Here is a 20,396-nt window from a genome sequence, read left to right as displayed (position 1 = left end):
ATCGCAGGGCACACAGAGACAAACATCCGCACTCACAATCACACCTAGGGGCAATTTAGAGTATCCAATCAACTTACCATGCATGTTTTTGGAATGTGGGAGGAAACCGGAGTACCCGGAGAAAACCCACGCAGGCACGGGGAGAACATGCCAGCTCCACACAGGGAGGCCGGAGCTGGGATCAAACCCTCGATCTCTGAACTGTGAGGCAAACGTGCTAACCAGTCGTCCACCGTGCCGCCCCAAATGGCAGACACTCACGCAGAAATAGAAGAAACCACACTTTCCAGGGGCAGTCCCACAGGTTATTCCATTTCTTCTAACTAATATTCATCAATCTTCTGGGTACATCACAAATTGTTCTCAAGCAAGGTTATCATTGTTAATGCAATCAGACAAAATAATGAAAACTATATTTGGTCAAAACCATAAAACTCTTTTATTATGGAGTTACCCCTTTAGATGACTTATCTCTTCTTGGAGGGGCTCCAAAGCATTTTCATTCAAGATTTTCCAAAAAAAAAAAAAAGGGGACTAACTGAAACGACATTTTCTGATTTACAAAACTAAGTAAAAGTTGTTTTCATCTTTGTCAATTAATTTCAAATATGTTTTTTTGGGATAGCGCTAAATGTATTTATTTCAGCTCAGCTGGTTTTATGACTGCTGTATGGCCCCACGCTGTATGGAGGCATGGATTTTTCGTGAGAGTTGTGTCCTTTAAATCCTTGTATGAATAAATAATAATAAATAAATAAATCACACTAAATTAGAAAATATCTTATTATAGTTGATGTGTAATCGGCCAGTCGGGACCGTGTGGACCGCTCTGGGACCGTACTTTGAAGGAGAGCATCTCATTCTAATGTATGAAATAAATTCAATAAAAGTAATTTAATCAGAATACTGTGCTTGATATTGAATGTATGTTTGGAGGTCCAATGTGGGTGTGCCCAACCTTTCTTTTGGAACCGTTTTCACATACACATATTTTGACAGACTGGTATGGGAACAAAGTCAAACAAATGGCAGCTGGGATGGGCTCCGGCATATGCACATAAGATAAGTGGTTCAGAGAATGGATGGATTAATTAAATATACGATTCACCATTATGCAATTGCAATCAATGTAGTCCTTGTAATTAGTGGGTGTCCTGCACTTGTTCTCGTCCCATTTAAAAAGGAAAAATAAACTCTCAAGGCTTTTATTTTAGTGCTAGCCAGCAATATGAAGCAAAATCACTCCTCGCAGTTGTAGATGAGCATGATATATATATATTTTTTTAATTTAAAAAAAGAGCATCCATCAAGCTCTATTCAAACCCAGGTTTTGGTTTAAAAAAAAACTGTACACTGACCATGGCACAAGCGAGCCAGGTTCTTTGACATGGAGCCAGACCACATACACAACCATAGTAATCGTACGCACACATAATTTACATCCCCTTTCTTGGGATGGGTCCATGTCTCACACACCAGCTCGAGTCCAATCATCCTGGAAATCACCCATCACCAAGATCTACTGCACAGGGATCACCTGTCCTAAGGGTTATTTGAACTAAGCACATCATCGATGTTTCTTGTCAAAACATCCCACTTCTAACCTCCATTTGTAACGGAAGTCTGATGAGCATCCTTATACCCAGTATACCCTCATTCTGGATCTGTTTAGGTTGAAAGAACTGCACACTCACCAGACAAAAGAACTAAGTCATATCCTAGCCCCACCCCAATACTATCATAGTGCTAGGGGTCACCTGTGCCAATGGTCCTTCTAGCTCTGAGCACCACAGATGGCTTCACTTACTTCAACTCAATTCATCTTTATTCATAGAGCACTTTAAACATCCACAGACGAAACAAAGTGCTCAATATAACTACAATTAAACAGAAAACATGAAGCACAAATAATAATAAACATTTTGGAGGTGAAAAAGGCAGTGGCTCCTCACGGTTGTAGGAGAAGCATCAAAAATGAGAGGGAAATTGAGTTGGAGCTTCTCTAACAGACTGCAGACTCTCAGTGCCCAAAAGTGACTGCCTTCATGGCTACTCTGTCACGTCTGAGTAATGTTTTTGTTTTGTTTTTTTTCCAGTCAGTCGGTGCTCCCTGTGTTGTTCTTAGGGTACATTCGGAAATTCCCTCTGGCCCTTAGACCATGCCGAGAGTGGTGAGTTCGGCAAGAAAGAGCGCGCTCAGCTCCCATTAATTTCCGAACGCGCAGCCGATGTTGTAAACCAATCAGCAACTTGTGCTTGAACTGTTTCCACCTGTTCTGCCTGACACACTGGACACACCGTGTCCCCAGTTGGAGCGCCTAGAGCATGTTCCGGCACTCCTTTTTCGGTGTACAATGAATTACCGAACGACACATTTGAACAACGCTCTGAGTTTTCAAACTGTTGGAGTGAACCAGTACATGCTCGGAGCGTACTTCTGAACCCTTGGTGGTGCAGGGAGGCGCACACCTGGGAGCAATTATTTTTAAACCCTAACCCAAACCCCTCATTGGCCCTATGATCACACCAGGAATACGCCAAATTATTAGTTTAACCCTTCTTATTTGTTGTATACAGTCTGTCTCGCTTTGGTATTGGATTCTGCTTTTGATGGATTTTATATTTTTTGTGTGCTCTGTGTTTTGTTGCTGTAAATTCTGGCAATTTCCTGGTAGTACTCCCTTGCTTTACTCCTTACTCATTAGCATCTGTGTGTTTGTACTTTGTGACTTATGTTCCTACTTATTTGTTATACTTTGTTTGTTGTTTTGGTACATCGCTAATTACTATTTGTTGTTCTTATCCATCTATTTGTGTATTAGTTTTTGTTTTATCAGTCTTTTAGTTTTTTTTTCCTCCTAATTACCATTGCCTTATGGTACCAGTGTTATTTTTTTGTACTTTATAAACAGACCTTATCGACTGGTCTACTGGTTCTTGAAACGTTTTCAAGAATAAAGACCTAAAGTCATGCTCTCTTAGTGGTCGGCTCCATGTTGGGGCAAAGCATCGTAGACAACTGATATTTTCCGCAAACAACAAAAATGCTATGATAATGCAAATGGTTTAGCATGAGGCAAAATGAATAAAGGGTGCAAAATGTAAATTAAGGACACGTTAACAGACGCATTGTAACAGGCTGCTGACTCAGTCGTCTCTGATACAATGACTCAAAATTGGCTTCATGAGTGGAAGCTAATGATGTTAATGAGCTTGCAACTAATTGACTGGTAACCTGTCAAGGGTGCAGCCTAACTTCCCTCCAAGGTCCATCCAGATTCTAAAGCATAGGTATCAAACCCAAGGACCGGGGGCCATATCGAACCCACGTCATCATTTTATGTGTCCGTGGTCGACTTAATGATTCTTGCAAATTGCCTTCACCATTAACAACACTGAGATATGAGACATTCCAAGCTTTTTTGTTCCCAAACCCCACTTTAAAATACATAGAAAAATAGTTGAACAATTATTTACTGGCTTCTGATTTCAAAACTAGTTATCAATCAATTTGCTATATATATGCAATAATGAGTCAATCATTTGTATGTGCTCACAATCAAAACGGCCCTCCGAGGGACACCATAACTACGATAACTACGCGTGTGACAAAAAAAGTTTGATACCCCTGCTCTAAAGGATCATGGATTACAAAAGAGTGACCATACTTTTTTTTTCTGCTTGCAATTTATCAGCACAAAGTTACACTCTTTTTTCTCTTATGATTCATGAAGACACCTTTTGTACACCCGCATCCTTTATGTTTCCCAATATCCTTGCCATCATGCACCTTGTGCTGTTTTGTACATCTGACATTGTTTGCTAAAGCACTGACATGTGCTTGCTCTTTGTCCTTGGTGCAAGGGAAGCTCTAAATGCATTTACTGGCGTAGAGTTAATCATAAGCAAATTAGAGGTGGAGTTGTCAACATTTAATTTCCAACCACAACATCTATATGAGTGCATGAGTTCACTGCTCATCCACTGCTATTTTATGATGAAAGGAAGGTCACCAAGAGTTTATTACAACACTTTATTGAATTGCTTCCCAAGAATTCCTCGCATAAACCACGGGTAACTGTGAGATGATAGCTATACTATATTGAGTTTACAGAGTATGTGCATGTGTATATGTGGTCTTTGTAGACATGCAGTAAGCACCTTCACTTCTCCCTTTACAGCCAGGAAGTATGACAGCGGTGAATATCTTAACATCACTGGCATCACAAGGGACCAAGCTGGAGACTATGAATGCAGCGCTTTAAATGACATCGCCTCTCCTGACACCAAAACAGTAAAAGTCACAGTCAACTGTAAGTACACCCCTTCATTCTCTACACGCTTCTCACTAGCCTTTCTGTCTTATAAAAGACGCAGGCACAGCCTTCAATGATAGCAGTGCCATGTCCCTTATGATGCACTTCCAGAAACTGCACCTTCCAAAAGTTGCAGAAGTGGAATGCTTAGTGTTTCTTAATATTTAATGTGATAAGTCCCTTTTTGTCTGTGCATATAGGTGATTAATTCACGCTAAGGGAAGGTCTGACTGTTCCAAGCGCTATTCCATTATGCAGTTAATGAGTCTTCCAAAAGTGTGAAGAGACAGTAATGAGGAGACTTGACATTAATGAATGATACTGGGCTTTAGCTGCTGTGGGCACAGAAAAAGCACAACTAAGTGGCATGAGAGGGAATGATACCACTGTCTTCCTTTTTAAAAGTGCTCCTACTTTTATTCTTATGGGCTTCTGCATAGATAGCCTGTGCACTATCTCACTTTTAGCAAAACCTAAAGGGGAGTTTGATTTAAAAGTGCTAGCAAGATTTGACTGTAGCCTCACTTCACTAATCCCTCCGCCCCTCGGCTCTCTGACCAAAGCCACTTACTAACATGCACATGCAATTGATGTGCACTGTATTCAACATGTGCTGGAAAAAAAAAAGACAAAAGCCACATTTGCTATGTGACTGATTCCTAATGGAGCGTTACCGTAATAATAAATGTTTGAAGTTTCATTTTTTGGAATGTACAATCAATTGGAAATCAACAAGGTGGTGAGGTGATAAACTTGCCTCTCGAGCAGAAATGTTGCCAATTCCATGTTGCTTCTGAATCCTCGGATGTCTGACAGTTTAACAAATGTGACAAAACATGATTTGTTTTGATAAACTCCAAACTCCCCTTTTAAGGCAGTTAAAAAGCCAGAGGCGAGGCAGAGTTGCAAAGTGGCTCCTCTTGGACCTGTTTGCAAGATTTTTAACTTGAGTCTTGAGAAATAATATACCCATTATATAGTTTTCATCATTACCACAATGTTGAGCCCTGCAATGTATGTGCTGTACATTTTCCAGCTCATTGTTATGGACGCTTTGGTTCTGGCTTCATTATGAAATTAAGTCTTGTGGCCATTATTTCTGTGTAATGCCTGGCGCTAATGAGCTGGGTCTGAGTGGGATTTTATATGCCAGTTATTTATACCTCTGCTGAGAAACAGGTTCAAGGATGAAAAGTTGTTATAGCACCCAGTGTGGTATGCTCCCAAAATGATATTCACCATTTTGAATAAGGCGTTTCGTCGTCTGAGGACACATTTTTATGCGACAAGCATATGACTTCTCCATTCAAGATGAGTGAATTGATGAGGAAGACTCTGCCGTCAGACAAAGTCACCACTCCTTGAGCACCAGAGTCATACGTTGAGTGGGAGTGAGCTGTCGTTCTTCAAGTGTTAAGACAGTGTTTCCTGCCCTGAGTTATCAGGCGCTGACAGATCGTCAGAGCGTTCCTGTCACTGCGCAGTTGCTCATTCTTTTTTATTGATTTCTGACATAGTGGAAAATTGTCCAGACCTTGTGGGTTTCCTCCTTTTGGTGATTTGTAAATTAGCCCACGGAGAATGATCTTGACGCCACTATATTTTCACCATTCACTCACGTGTTGTTTACAGATTTAGGAAAAAGTAATGAATTTTAATGAATGAAAAATGCACATTTTTATGAGGTTACGCAAGAAACTCACCCAATGTTTTTGAAATTAAGGCAAAATATCAGATTTTCAGCACAATATTCCCACGTTGTTTACGGCAGGTTTCCCAACCTTTATTAATACAAGACACCCATTTTACATAGCAAAAATCCCACAGCACACTACCAAGCAATAAATGTCACCAAAAAATATGAATACTGAAATAATGAGTATCTAGTCCAATTTACTGTTAAGTTTAAGCTCATGCTCAGTGAGAAATCTAGTCCTGTTTAATTGAAAAATCAGCAAATGCAGATCAATTGTGGAGTGTAGTCTATGAGATGAGATGAGAGATGAGGTTTGCCAAACTATGGAAACACAATTGGTGTTGATATCGAGAGAATATGTTGTTTACTCAATAAAAAAACATGCTTTTCTTTTTTTTACATGCTGGTGGGAGATCAGTGACACTACACAGTTTTGGTTTGATTTGAACAAAGAGATTTACAATGTAGTGTAAATTTTCATGCTCACGTTCTTTTGACATTAATATTTATGATTCCTGACATCCTGTTTGAGTAATGGTCAACATGAATCTGCCTGTACCTGCTTCAAACGTACATGAAAGGTCATTTGATTTATCACAAACAAAGGAATGCAAACACAAACTTCTGATTTTACGAAACACATTTGTAGTTTTCTGACTGACGTTTTTGTTCCATAATTACATGAGACATGCACAGAGCTGAGGGGCATGCACAGAGCTGACCATAGTTGTGTCAGTCCAGATGGTAAACAATCTTCACCGTCTCCTTTTCACCGCGGTCCAACTGTTCTTCTGCAAGGAATCATTTGGACCATGTCCCAGTCTCTGTGACTCATGGTAGGACAGGGCAAGTGCATGAATAGATCAACAAGCAGCCGAGTCTTTCACTGCCTCTTCCAAATTGGCAAATCACAAGCCAGTACAACGCCACTGAATATACAAGTGAACACACGTGTACACGCACAGTAGAAAAGGACCAAATTAGTAACCTTGTTGCTGGCTCATACAACAAGAGTGGCTATAGGGAGCAAGAAATGAATATACCTATCCACCTAACTACCTACTTTCAAATAAAAGATTGTGTAAATGCAAGTTGCACTTCCTTTTTCACAAATGGTAAATGGAAAGTACTGCAGTGGTTTTGGAAAGTGTTTTCTTCTCTCCGTTGACAATGGAAATTATAATATCATCAGTTAACTTCAATAAAATATGTTTTATTGTTTATCCAACTTTAATATCAAATGACAAGGCTTAATGCCAAGGTAATTCATGTTGCAGCTTCACACTTTTTAAAGTCTGCACATCAAGCACTCTTAATAGGAGAATGTGAAAACAATAATGTGTGGCTGTGGTTCCAATTCAGAACCTTTGTGTGATTTTTCCTAAAAATATTGGTTGTATTGTATGATTTGGCAGTGGTTGTGTGATTATCTAGTCTGCCTCACAGTTTGGAGTTCAAATATCAGCTGCAACCTTCCTGTGTGGAGTTCGCGTGCTCTCTCCGTGTTTGTGTGGGTTTTGTCTGGTTACTCGGCTTTCTTACATTCTACAAAATGTGTGTTAGGTTAATTGAAGACGAAAGCTGGGGTACTCAAATACAAATATTACAGGGCCACAAATATTTTTATCAATGAGTCAAAGGTCAATTTATTGAGGTCGGTCAGGCCATGTGATAATTCTTTAATTTACTCTTACCGTTTTGACTATGTCCTTTTCATTGAAAACTACAACAAGAGTATGAACTAAAATAAGATTTCCATTTTGACCTAAATTTAAATTAGCAGTTGAATACAAAACTTGACCCCTGTCATTAATCCAAAACAAATATAGCAAAAGGGAGTTCATTAAACTTTTGTTTTTAATAGAAATTCAAAGAACACAAGACATGAATGTAAAGAATTTCTGCTCTATTATTCAGCATTCCAAGTGTGTACCAATGTGTATGAACGTGTGTGCGGTTTTCTGAGAGAAATGATAACTAGATACAGATTGGTCCATGGACTCAAACGTTGGGTGAATAATCACAATGATCAAATGAGTCCACTTACAAGTGACATTGATCAAGAGTGCAGTTAAGTGAGCAACATTGACACTGTTAAGATAGCAATTCTTGTATTATGCTCTTATGCTGAAAGATCAAATGCATGATCGCTAAACCAGAGGAAACCTATGATTATGTTTAATCTATGATTATGCATTTTGTCTTTCATACATAGTAACTTTCATTAATTGATATCATGTAGAACACTAACACATTTTGGTGTGACAGGCAATGGCTAATGCTCACAAAGAACGTGCTGTATATTTGTGTGTTGCTACTCATTTTGTCATTGACTCATACGACTCATGAAAACGTATTCCCTGGGACACACATTATATTCCACCGGCAGAGTTTTACCTGGACTGCTACTACAGCCACCATGATGTTACTGCCTATGCACAAGCCACGTGCATTGGACCAGTCAGATAGCAAATGTACAAATGAACCCAAAACTAACACATGTTATGAGCATTTAAAAGTATAGAGTTGACCACATTTTCCCTTAAAATGAATGACTTTGGGGCTTTTTCTAAAGGCTATCATTAGCATGGAGACAAGCACTGGTCAACACTTGCTGATCCAACCAAAACACATAGTTAAGGAAGAACACTTTGGCGGCTGCCTGTTGAAGGTCGATGCTCTAAAGTGTCCATGGGGTGAACGTAAGGGTAAATGTATTTTTTGTCTATATGTGTCCTCTCTGTGATTGGCTGGCAACCAGGCCAGTGTTAGCTGTGGCCAAAGTATGCTGGGATAGGTTCCATCTCACCGGCAACCCTAATGAGTATAAACGGTATGTACAATGGTTACATGGGTGAATGGATTGCATGGCCTAAGGGAACTGTTGACTTTAGGGCATTACAAGAAGTTAAACCCTTCGGGTCAAATCATGTCACTCACTTAATTTACACACTGTTTTTGTCACAATACGTGCCCGCTATTATGAAGAAACAGAACACACATGGATAAAATTGTATCATTGTGACAGCAGGTTGAACTCTTCTCAAAACTGCTTCATTCAAATAATGTCATCAGTCAATTGTGGCTGTATTTTTTTCTCCCATTATAACAGCATAGTAATCACATGACATTTCATGGGTTAACAGTCTTATTAATTATGTGGCAAAACAGTTTCTCTCCAATTTCAAACCAATTCATATTTAGAGGGCATAACAGTGTAGTTAACCTCAGGGCTAATTACAGATTAAGGCCACTAATTAAAATAACCAAGTAATGAAAACAAACTTAAGCCCCAGCACGGAGCTATGGTAAAACCCGCTAACACTAAGCATGTCATTTAGCTTTCTATGATGCAAAGCATTAGAAATAGAAATTGCGACATCTTAATTGAGTCTACTGTTTGACCTCAGTTTGAATTTCTTAAAGTTTCACAATGGGGTCATGATTTGACCCCATTGAACAAATTACTAGCTGCCTTTTCCTTTTGTCTTTGTATAATCTGCTGATGAGTGAATTGGTACTACTGTGTGTGAGTGTGTGTGTATGTATATATATATATAGTAAAATGCCCACCAATGCCCATATATATATATATCCATCCATCCATTATCTGTACCGCTTCTCCTCACAAGGGTCGCGGGGCGTGCTGGAGCCTATCCCAGCTGTCTTTGGGCAGTAGGCGGGGGACACCCTGAACTGGTTGCCAGCCAATTGCAGGGCACACAGAGACAAACATCCGCACTCACAATCACACCTAGGGGCAATTTAGAGTATCCAATCAACTTACCATGCATGTTTTTGGAATGTGGGAGGAAACCGGAGTGCCCGGAGAAAACCCACGCAGGCACGGGGAGAACATGCAAACTCCACACAGGGAGGCCGGAGCCGGGATCGAACGTGCTAACCAGTCGACCACCGTGCCGCCCATATATATATATATATATATATATATATATATATATATATATATATATATATATATATATATGGGCATTGGTGGGCATTTTACTAAACTTTGCTGGTTCATCATTCGTCATCCGTCAGCAGCCAGGGTGCCTGTCCGTCATTTTTTGTGACAAACCAAATTGTAATCGTCAAGTATGTCCGTCAGTTAAGTCCATCAGTTAGTCCGTTAGATATCTGTCGGTCCGTCAATCCGTTCCCCCACCAACTAAAACAAAACATCAGCAAAACGGGGATCCATCAGTGACAGACTGACAGACCAGACCGTCAATGACGAACCGTTGCTGACGGAGTAGTTACTGGCGATTACACTAACAAACAAAAATCCACTTTGGTCAGTGCTTAGTCCGTCATTATTCAAAACAAGTGTCCCGTCAATCGTCAGCAAACTGGGTGTTAGTCAGTGACACACTGAAACAGGGACTTTGTGTGTGTGTGTGTGTGTGTGTTACTTTTTTCTTTAATCAGATAAGAGTGAAACGTTCAAATCCTCCTGAGCCTCACACTTTTGTTCAGATTGCTGAAAATCCCTGCTTGGTTAAAACATCTTTTATTAGAGTTTTTCTATTTCTTAAAAATGTGATCTCAGAACTACTTTTCAAATTTACATAATTCGTCCTCGCTGCAGGTTATTTGGCTCATGATCTGCTGACAGCCTCAAAAGCATGACTCTACAGTAAGGGATCTATAGTCTCGGGGATGGATGAGACAGGGACCACCATGAAATATCCCTGTGAGACACCGTTTAATAAATGAATGACTCCACCTCAAAGACAAATTGTGTCTGTTACTAGGTGAATTCAGGTGAAGCTATCACAAAACATAGTTGCCTTTCCATGTTCACCAATCAAAGTTTTTTGACCGTCCTTTGTGCTTTCGAAAGCACTCTGCAGTGAGAGTATTCCGTTCTCACTCCTTATTGGATGGCACTCTGAAGTTTGAAGAGCACCATGTTGCAAAATGTAATTTGACAGTTTGCACAAGCTTTTACCACATCTGCACGGAAGCAACCAACTGTCTTGTCCTCTAATTTATTTGTTGTGCTCCATTTGGATGCCTTCACATACAGCCACTTAAGGGCTACTCCAGCTGTTGAAGTCTCAAATCCCCACCAGCAAGCCTGTTTGCAGGAATGCAACACAGCCAGGCAGAGTTGTCGATGTCATGTTTGCATCGTGTGTGGCTTTTGTGAAAAGTTTGTTCCATGCTTCTCTTCCTATAGTATTATGGTTCCTTTACAAGTCAAATGCCCCAATTCAAGTTGAATTGATTTGCATTTGTTTTCCCGAGGCCATCACAGGGTCCTGTGTACCAGTGATGGTGAAGGAAAAAGGTCTGATGATGACGATCCATCCATTAATTTCCGATCCCTATCATCTTGTGAGCCTATCCCAGCTGACTGAGATTGAAGTGGACTGTACCCTGGACTGGTTGCCAGTCAATCACAACCACCACTGAGCAGGAACCAGACCCATGCTGCCTGCGCAGAAGTCAGGCCAGTGAACTCTGTGATTGATAATGAACAGTGAAAAGAAAATGGATGGTAAAAACTGAAGTGCTATACTCTAGGGATAGAGCGATATTACCGTTGGATACGTTGCGCACGAGACAACACACCCTTATGGACCACAGTTTCCTTGAGGCTGTGTGTGTGTGTGTGTGTGTGTGTTTGCGTGCCTTTTCGCCTGCATACCCACTTATAGTTGTAGCTCTATCCAGCGTCAAAGTGCAGCTCGCAGTAAAATTACTAGCATGAGCAGAGGTTTTCAATGGTGGTTCTAGATTAACTATCTACATTTGGTTTATTCTCAATGGGAATATTTTTATTGTGAGGTTGCTATACCCATAAACCTGTGTGCTTTTAAGTTTGTCATCCAGCTATATGCCTCCTTTTTCCTCATTAGCTCTGCAGCTGTGTATTCTGCGTACTTACACAGTATCCACGTTTATAAAAGAAACAGGTTTTTCAGCATACAATAAGTAACAAAACACTGATCGTTTTTAATTATTCATCATGAATTTTAGATTGGCTGAACTTCAAAGATCTTCAGCTGCAGTAAAGATGAACTCTGATCATTATTGAAATGCAGATACCCACCTTAAATGTTTGAAATGATTAACATCACTGTGCTCATTGTTTGTTTTAAGCCCACAGTTCCCCTAAAAAGATTACATGTTGTCTGGGCCAATTTAGAAGTACTGTATAGGAGGTAAGGGTTTTGGTAGGGATATCCAGGACATTATTTCACCCATAAACATGATTTGTGTTTCTTAATGGCATAAAATTAAACAGTGCTTGGTTGAGCCTAAGTATATTTACACAGTACTAACATTATTCTTTGCCAATCATTATGCACTGTAAATTTGCTTAACACATGACATTTGTAGTATATTTTATTTAATGTGTGCTCACTGTGTCCTTGCATTTGAATATGTGTGTGTTTGAAAAGCTGCCTCAGTGAGGTGGCTGACCCTACTCAATGATCAAATTTAAAAACACTATATGTTGATTAAACTACACAAGCACAGTGATAGGATATAATTTGATATGAAGGGGAAAGTTCCAGTTGCTCTGCAGTATGCAGTATCTATTAACACTGGCTTACAACTCATAAGAGAAGACTTCAATGAAATGGATTCTGATCTATTTGTAAGTAGAGTCACTGCCCTCAAGCTGTTGGGATGTAAGTCTGTCCCTTTACATCTCTCCAGAGCTCTCATCATGATTGCTATTTAGATTTCTTGCCGCATTCCGGACATTAAATGAGCAGAATCTTGATCACTTGCAAACTAAATGGTCTTGTTAGTTCCACTTCATAGTAGTCACTTTCAGCTTCTTCTGCACTTTGTGTAGTCCACAATTAAAAGAACACTCAAATAGTAAAATTGTATTGAATCATTTTTAATTAATGCAAACGTTCGTTGTCAATTCGTCCTCACCAAAAATTATTAGGAAAAAGTCTGTTGTAACTGGGCTACTTTATAGCAAGATGAGCATCATTGTACCAGTCCAAGCTCAGCAACAGCAACAAATAACTTGTTCGGTTTGCACTGCATAAGCATAGCACATGTGCTGTGCTCATAATGCTGTAAGATGGCAAAACCTCTGTAATTTGATATTATGTTAGTTATAAGGGGTGGGCATTTGTAGCAGTGAGCTTTCTTTGAATTCATTAATACAAAGAAGATAAAAAGCTCAAATACATGTTTCCTACTAATTGTAGTCATTACTATTTAAATCATTAGTCATGAGAAGAGGCTCTTGTAGCATACAGTTTTAACAATTGACAGCGGACTTCTTTTGTGGTCCTCATCTAATAACCACTGAATCACATATGTGTATTATTAGCGTACCTTAAACTGTTTAGTGTTAGAATTACACAATAGATTGAATGCCCGGTGGGAGCCACACAATTCTGGGATTAAGCTGGTTATTTATATGCCTTTCATTACATAAAACAGGAGCAGCACAATGTGCTTTCGCTATTCTGAATATAAATCTTATTGAATTAATAAATCTTGGCAGCAGAACCATTCCTGACTGACAATGGGGAAAAAATAGAGGGACCAGTGAAGCCCACAGATGGCAGTTGGGAACAGTGACGCTGTGTGTAAGCTGATAAGTCATGCACTGATGAGTCCATTTCTTAATTGCAGTGAAAACTCATTTTCCAATCTGACTGAAGAGATAGGGATGTTAATTGATCTTTTAATTAAAATGCTTGTGTTCTCATGGTACTTTTTGCAAGTAATAATAGTAAGTATATAAATAAATTATACGAAAGGGATGGGTTTATTCAACTGAGCAATTTTTTTGGGCATAACTATGGTAATATGTGATCCGCTCTGGCTAAAGAGTCCGCATGTCGCAAGGGTGAGGCCCGAGTAATAGACAAATATAGATTGGATGGGTAAGGATTACGATTTTGAGATTTAAAAAAAAAAATACCCTCCTTAAGGTCTTTATTTTCATTTCATTACACTAGTCAAGAAAAGAAAAACAAACCAAGAAATGACTATATGTGGTATTTACGAGTACAACTGTATAACTAGGCATGAAAATGAATGCATTGAGTAGAGATAGACTTCACACAAATTACTTGGTGTACCTCTGTAAAGTAAGTTATTACAAACTATACTATATTATATATGTCCTATATTCTTCAGAAAAAATGAATTTGTTACAAACCAAAGATCCAATCTTAACCATGGGTGCCAATAATGGTAGGTAGAGTATATTCCCTCTGAATAGTACAACTTCTATAGCATTTAGTATTACATTTTCCAAGATATCAAATTTAGTGACTAGGCAATCGCTAATCGTTTATTCACATCTGGGCACTACAAATTATTGCCAGAGGGTGGTAACTTTTAGCTTCACACATCCCTGCATACGCACAACTGGCCCTCAGTCTTGAAACACACCAATTAATCATTAATAGTCTCATGAGGCTTCTTAAGGTGAATGATTTTACATTAAGGTTTGATGCATTCTGAACACGACCTGGCCATGAATATTACATTGAGGGTCAAACATTTTACTAATCATTAACATGCAGGTGTTTGTTCACTTTGCAGGGATGCACAGTTGGAGACCTTGCATTTGTGTAGACGACAAGCTCAGCATAATATAGATGCAAGGGAATTTGGTTTGTAATCGACTCACAACTGGCCATTTGTCATCAGGCAGTACCACGGAGGCCATATTTTTCTGCTGTGTGTGTGTGTTTGCTATTCTTGGGCCCAACCCCTCACCCCAATCTGGTGGCGTCACCATGAATTCAAGCATGATTTACAGCACCACCACAGCCTTCTCAGGACACTAAATTACCTGGCTTATTGGACCTTCAGGAATTTTAGTGCACTACTTTGCATTTCTCCCCAGTACTGAAGGCGTATTTCGCGTCATATGATGATGTAAGACATGTCATTAAGTTGAAATTGGAATTATCAGACAGGAGAGCTTTTTATAGATGTGATCATTCTTCACAGAGCTGAGTGGCAGGGCCTAATTTGAAAGATTCGATTGAATTGTTATTCATGTACGGGTAAATCATACAGGACCACCTATAAGCCTGTGGTCATTTTTTTCTCTAAAGGTGCAAAAATGGTGAGCACAACCTTTGCTTGCCTGAACTGTTATGAATTATTCCAATGGATAGATTAGATACCTTGTGATAAACAGTTATGTAAGGTGCCCTTGATAAGAGGAGAAGATAATGGGTTATATATATGCTCAGTCCTTCACTGGATCAGCTAACGGTAAATCAGATTCACATACCCCACTGAGAAATCAATTTTTTTTAAGATCTTTGATGCAGTCCACCTTGAAAACTCAGACAGGTACGCTAAAAGAAAACTATAGTAATTAGGAAATAAATCCTAATGAAGAAAGCAAATTGTCTGGGAAAAACAGCCACATCATCCATCTATTTTGGAGTAAATAAGATACGTTAAATCAGCTAGGATTGACTTCAGCACACACAAAATCGTAATGAGGCTACTAAGCGCTATTGGAAAAGGATGGATGTAGCGTTCAAACAGTCTTCTATATCAATGAGTGAGAAGTTTAACAATGGTCTAGGTCAGATTTATTATTATTATTTGGATACTCATTTGTTTGACAATAAACTAATGCTAACCCGAAAAAGTGCCTCTGTATTCTCAAACATGCCTACAACGTCACCATCTGGCTTTCAGAGGCTCCAGATAATCAATGCCGCAGCACAAAGACGTCATTGGATGATTATGAGAACTTGCAAAGCCATTGATTTTGTGCTATTTGTGATGTGCCTAATATTTCTGTGCTGTCAATCAATACTAATTGTTTATTTCATTTGTAATATTTACTTTGTGAGTCAATAAAAGTGGTTTAAAATGCTTACCACTCTGAATACTAGAAATTATATTCTCTTTTCATGTCATATCTTCATAGACACGTCGTAACGGTGTGTGTGTGTGTGTGTTCATGTTTATTTTTCTCCAAGTTGATAGTGTGGTGTGATTACCACGAAGGATTCAAATTGAGTGGGTGAGAATTTGAATCAGGTCATTACTTTTTTAATAATGGTTTGCACACTTAAAACCTGGGCACCCATTTACACGCACAGCCAGCACGGAAAGGCAGTCAAAGTCTGGCACTACCCCACAGCATGGCATCTAACGTTCCCCACAGTGATAAATGAATGGGAAAAGCCATCACTTGAATGACTACCTAAGGTCTTTCAGATTAGTCAGCCCATCCTTGGAAGAGCGGAAGTAGTGGTATAATTGACACACAGATGCAAGGACATAAAATCAGCAGACTCAAGTCATATGAGTGTGTTCATTAGGTTGCAGCAGAATGTTGGTGGAAGGAAATCCATCATCACAGAGCACGCTGTCGCCTCGCTCGGCCTCTCCTACGCGATCATAGTCCACGTTCGCAAAAGCTTCCATGGATCTTTTTCACACTGCACACATCTCTTGCATCCCACCTCATCTGTCAGCTGTCTATAGACTCTTACGGGTTACCAAGGAGCTAACGCTGTGGGTACAGTCCACATTCCACTCTTCATCATTTCTTTTCTCAGATGTTTCCACTGTAAGAATGCTTTAGGTAGAAGGCTGATTATCAGAAGCCATTGGAGGAACATACCCAGCAACATTGACCAAAATCACCACTCTATATAGATCAGATTGAATTCTCTCTGTTTTCTTGAGTTATGTATCACTACTTGTTGGTTTGCAAGGCCCTAAAGGAGGACATTGTGGGGAAAAACATTTTGCATTACACAATAAGGGCCATCCAGTACTACTTGTAACGTGTTAAACTATAACAGTGGATGTAGTACATTTTATCTTGAATAGAACATGCAAGAAACCGCTGTCAGACTTAGATTCTTTGTCATTGCACTTGAATTCTATTTCTTTCAAGGTTGCGTCTACTCCAAGCAACGTAAATATTTGGAACACAAAGGCATAGTCTGCCTCAGAAATTGTCTACATGTATGGCTGCCTTCACGACAATGGAATTGAAATTTCCTTCACATTTCTTCACATAAAAGGAGCCTCATTTTGCATTCACAGAACCTGCCGCTGCCATTGAGTCTTTGAACTCCCATTAAGCCATTTATCACCATCCAGTACAAGTCATTCCATTTTCCAACGAATGCCCTCTTGCCTCCCCTGCTTTGCCTCTTTCATAAGTTTTGCAAAATGTGAACCTTGACTGCAGTATTAAAGGCTATCATTTCTCATCATCTTCTCAAAAAAACACCCAGTCTAGCACACAACATCTCAATTGTCACAAGCATGTTCATTTTAAGGACAATAGAAATGTGTTTTTCTAACCATATTTGTGTTTGTTTTCTCCAGTTGCCCCCTCCATCCATGAGATGAAAAGTCATAGTGTTGGTTTGGGACGCACTGCTCTGCTGAGGTGCGAGGCAGCTGCTGTACCTTCGCCAACATTTGAGTGGTACAAAGGGGAGAAAAGGTGAGCAGATATTGCTTAAGCAAAAGTGTTTCTTTTGGGGTTGTGGCCTCAAAAGTCTCATGGCCACAAAAAAGTCTCGATGTGAAGTAATGTTTGGCAAATGTTAGTAGAGGCAACAGGATTAGATAGGTAGATATATTAGGTAGATACTTTTTACAATAAGTATTGTATGTATTATATGTACAAGTAATATGTACTTGTAATAACCCCTGTTTCATTTCAATGCATAGGACATGCAGTCTAATGTTTTTTGAAGTAGCAGTTGAAACTTTGCCAGTATTCTATCACTGATAACAAGAAGACTATAAGATGCTAAAGGCAATATATTTGCATAATTAAAGGGAGGGGGCTTTATCTGTTTTTTTTCATTCTGTTTGGCTGCCTGCTAGGGAGATCCCACATAAATGTTCCAACAACAATCAATTGTGTTCCGTCCTATCCTTGAATCATAATAAAACGTTCCTTGGCAATCCTCTAAAATCAGTCTCTGCATATACAGTACATCCGTCATTTTACATTCAAGTGTTGTTGGATTAAAAAAGAAAGGCCATTAACTATCATTTAACAGCTCCTGGTGAGTGTACAACTTCAATTATTAGCTCATGTTATGATAATTGTAATTATGGGCTGGAATCAATTCATTCAAATTGCTCAGGTGTCAAGGTGCCAGAATTCTGGACTTTTACTTTTGGTGACTTCCTACATGGTGATATCTTAATTTACTTTTTATCAACTACAGAATAGAAGTATGGGGTCTTCATTGTTCAACAACAACAACAACACCAAGAAGGAGAAATTGAGGGCCACTTTTGTTTTCTCAGTCTGTTCTTTTTGTTGTGTTTCACGGCCGTAACTCACTTCAGTGCTGCTGCCAGTTTGCCACTGCTGGAAAAACGTAACAGTCTTTGACAAACTACTTTTCATTTCAATGTTTTTATTTGTTTGAAATATTGCAACTGGCTGGCTGGCGACCAGGTCAGGGTGTATCTCGCCTGTTTAACGCCATCTCCTGATCTTAACCCCACCGGACTGTAAAGCGAAAACGTAGAAAAAAAACATCTGGGGGAAAATAAGAAACCTTTAGATCAGGGGTGTCAAAGTCAAATGGACGGAGGGCCAAATAAAAAAAATTGCGACAAGCCGAGGGCCGGACTGATAGAATGTTCATTGAAATTGTTTAAAATGTCCAGTTTGGATCGGGTCCTTCGCGCCTGCTGATGATGTCATGCTTTATATATCTGTAATATATTTCTTTGCGTCTATGTTTGTCACCCCCTTGGCTGTTGTGTTTTTATGTTCAGAGTTACTAAATTAAAAATAAAATAAAGTACATTATTGCTACTTTTGCGAGGCAGCTCGTGTACGTCACTTCCGCTTATGACCCGAGAAGAAGCCGCTGCCCGTCTTGTGAAACAAGATCAGTGGAACGTTTGCGTTTCTCCTGCCAAACTGGAAACAATTTTCTGGTTGACTCGGGCTGCAAGATTGTATGAACTGTACATAATGTGAAGTAAAACGGAGAGGATCATATGATTGGTATGATGTCTCCAGCTGACTCTATTTTAGAGTGGCAAGGTATGGATGTATGGACATCGAAACTCAATGAAAAAATCAAATGCCAACAATTACTAATAATAAAACAACGTGAGATTTCTAACATCTGCGATTGGCTGGCAACCAGTTCAGGGTGTCCCCCGCCTACTGCCCAAAGACAGCTGGGCTCCAGCACGCTCGCGACCCTTGTGAGGATAAGCGGTATAGATAATGGATGGATGGAAGATTTCTAACATGAAGTATTTCTTAATAAAGGGTGTTTTACTCCAAATAACTTTTCACCACAATCCGATTCTGAAAGCCACGAAAATTGACGTGAAGTCATGAGTCGGCATGTAGACGACCGAAGGACTATCCTCGCAAAAGTAGCGGTAATGTTCGTTATAACAACAGCCAGGAGGTGGTAAACATAGATGCAAAGAATTATATTACAGAAATAGTGTATCGAATTGGGTTATCCTTGTTGTGGTTGAATTTGTGTCTTGCCAAATTGTGTTGTTTCCGAGGTTGATGAATGCATCGTGCGGCTCGCTTGATGGGAGGGCATGCGAGCGACAGTAGCGGAGGACGAAGAGGAGAGCATGACTGAATGGTTGTCGTACTGTATTGGCATCGGCTGCGGCCCACAGTAACCGGTTGGACTAATAAAATGTGATAATTGAACTACGTCTGTGTTCTTGGAAGACGCTACAGTATATATTACAGCGTGACGTCATTAGCAAGCGCGAAGGACCGGATCACTTCTGCTACCCACATCGGCTTGCTGCGGGCTGCGGGCCGCATCTAATAATAAAGCAATATCATCCCAAGGGCCGTGGAAAACCTTCTGACGGGCCGGATGTGTTCCGCGGGCCTTGACTTTGACATAAGTGCTTTAGATGGTGGTGCAGGTGGGGGAATCCCCTTTTCAGGATGACCAGGCTGCAATGAATGCTGAGTAGGCAAAGTTTAACAATGATGCCTAACAATGTTAGTTAGAATATTGTGAAAGTCCAAAGGCTTCAGATATGAGACTTCAGAGAGGAACAACTAGCTGAAGAGGGTATTTAAATGCTACTTAGTGTCAGGGTGACAAACATTTGTGCTGTCCTTGACACCTTCCTCCTCCCATTTGACATTTTCTGTGCGTGTGGGTGAGAAATAAAGACTTAATGTGTTGGCATTGCGCTCAATTTTCCAGGATTATCAATGGCCCGAGCATCGACATAAAGAACCTCAGTTCCAGATCAGTCCTAACGGTGACCAACATGACAGAGGATCGTTACGGGAACTACACATGTGTCGCTACCAATAAACTTGGGACCGCTAATGCCAGTGTGCCTCTCATCCGTAAGTACCGTTATACTGGATTTTCTGTATTTCTTGTGCTGGTTTATTGAAAAGCCTGGTG

The 20,396-nt window shown here is 39.8% G+C and overlaps 1 protein-coding gene across 2 annotated transcripts in view; it reads left to right on the top strand.

Moving 5' to 3' along the window:
* Window positions 1–20,396, top strand: part of negr1 (neuronal growth regulator 1) — a 191,306-nt gene that overhangs the window by 124,156 nt on the left and 46,754 nt on the right. For both annotated transcript variants that reach the window (XM_086047306.1, XM_086047307.1), the window contains 3 exons: window positions 4,182–4,313; window positions 17,332–17,452; window positions 20,187–20,335. In XM_086047306.1, the coding sequence (XP_085903432.1) occupies window positions 4,182–4,313; window positions 17,332–17,452; window positions 20,187–20,335 (402 nt within the window). The remainder of the gene's footprint in view (window positions 1–4,181; window positions 4,314–17,331; window positions 17,453–20,186; window positions 20,336–20,396) is intronic.

This window comes from Filicampus tigris, chromosome 12 (genome assembly GCF_054856515.1).
Source record: "Filicampus tigris isolate MCC_2025a chromosome 12, RoL_Ftig_1.0, whole genome shotgun sequence".
NCBI lineage: Eukaryota > Metazoa > Chordata > Actinopteri > Syngnathiformes > Syngnathidae > Filicampus > Filicampus tigris.
The sequence above is the reverse complement of the archived record's forward strand: the minus strand, read 5'-3'. Positions and strand labels throughout refer to the sequence as shown.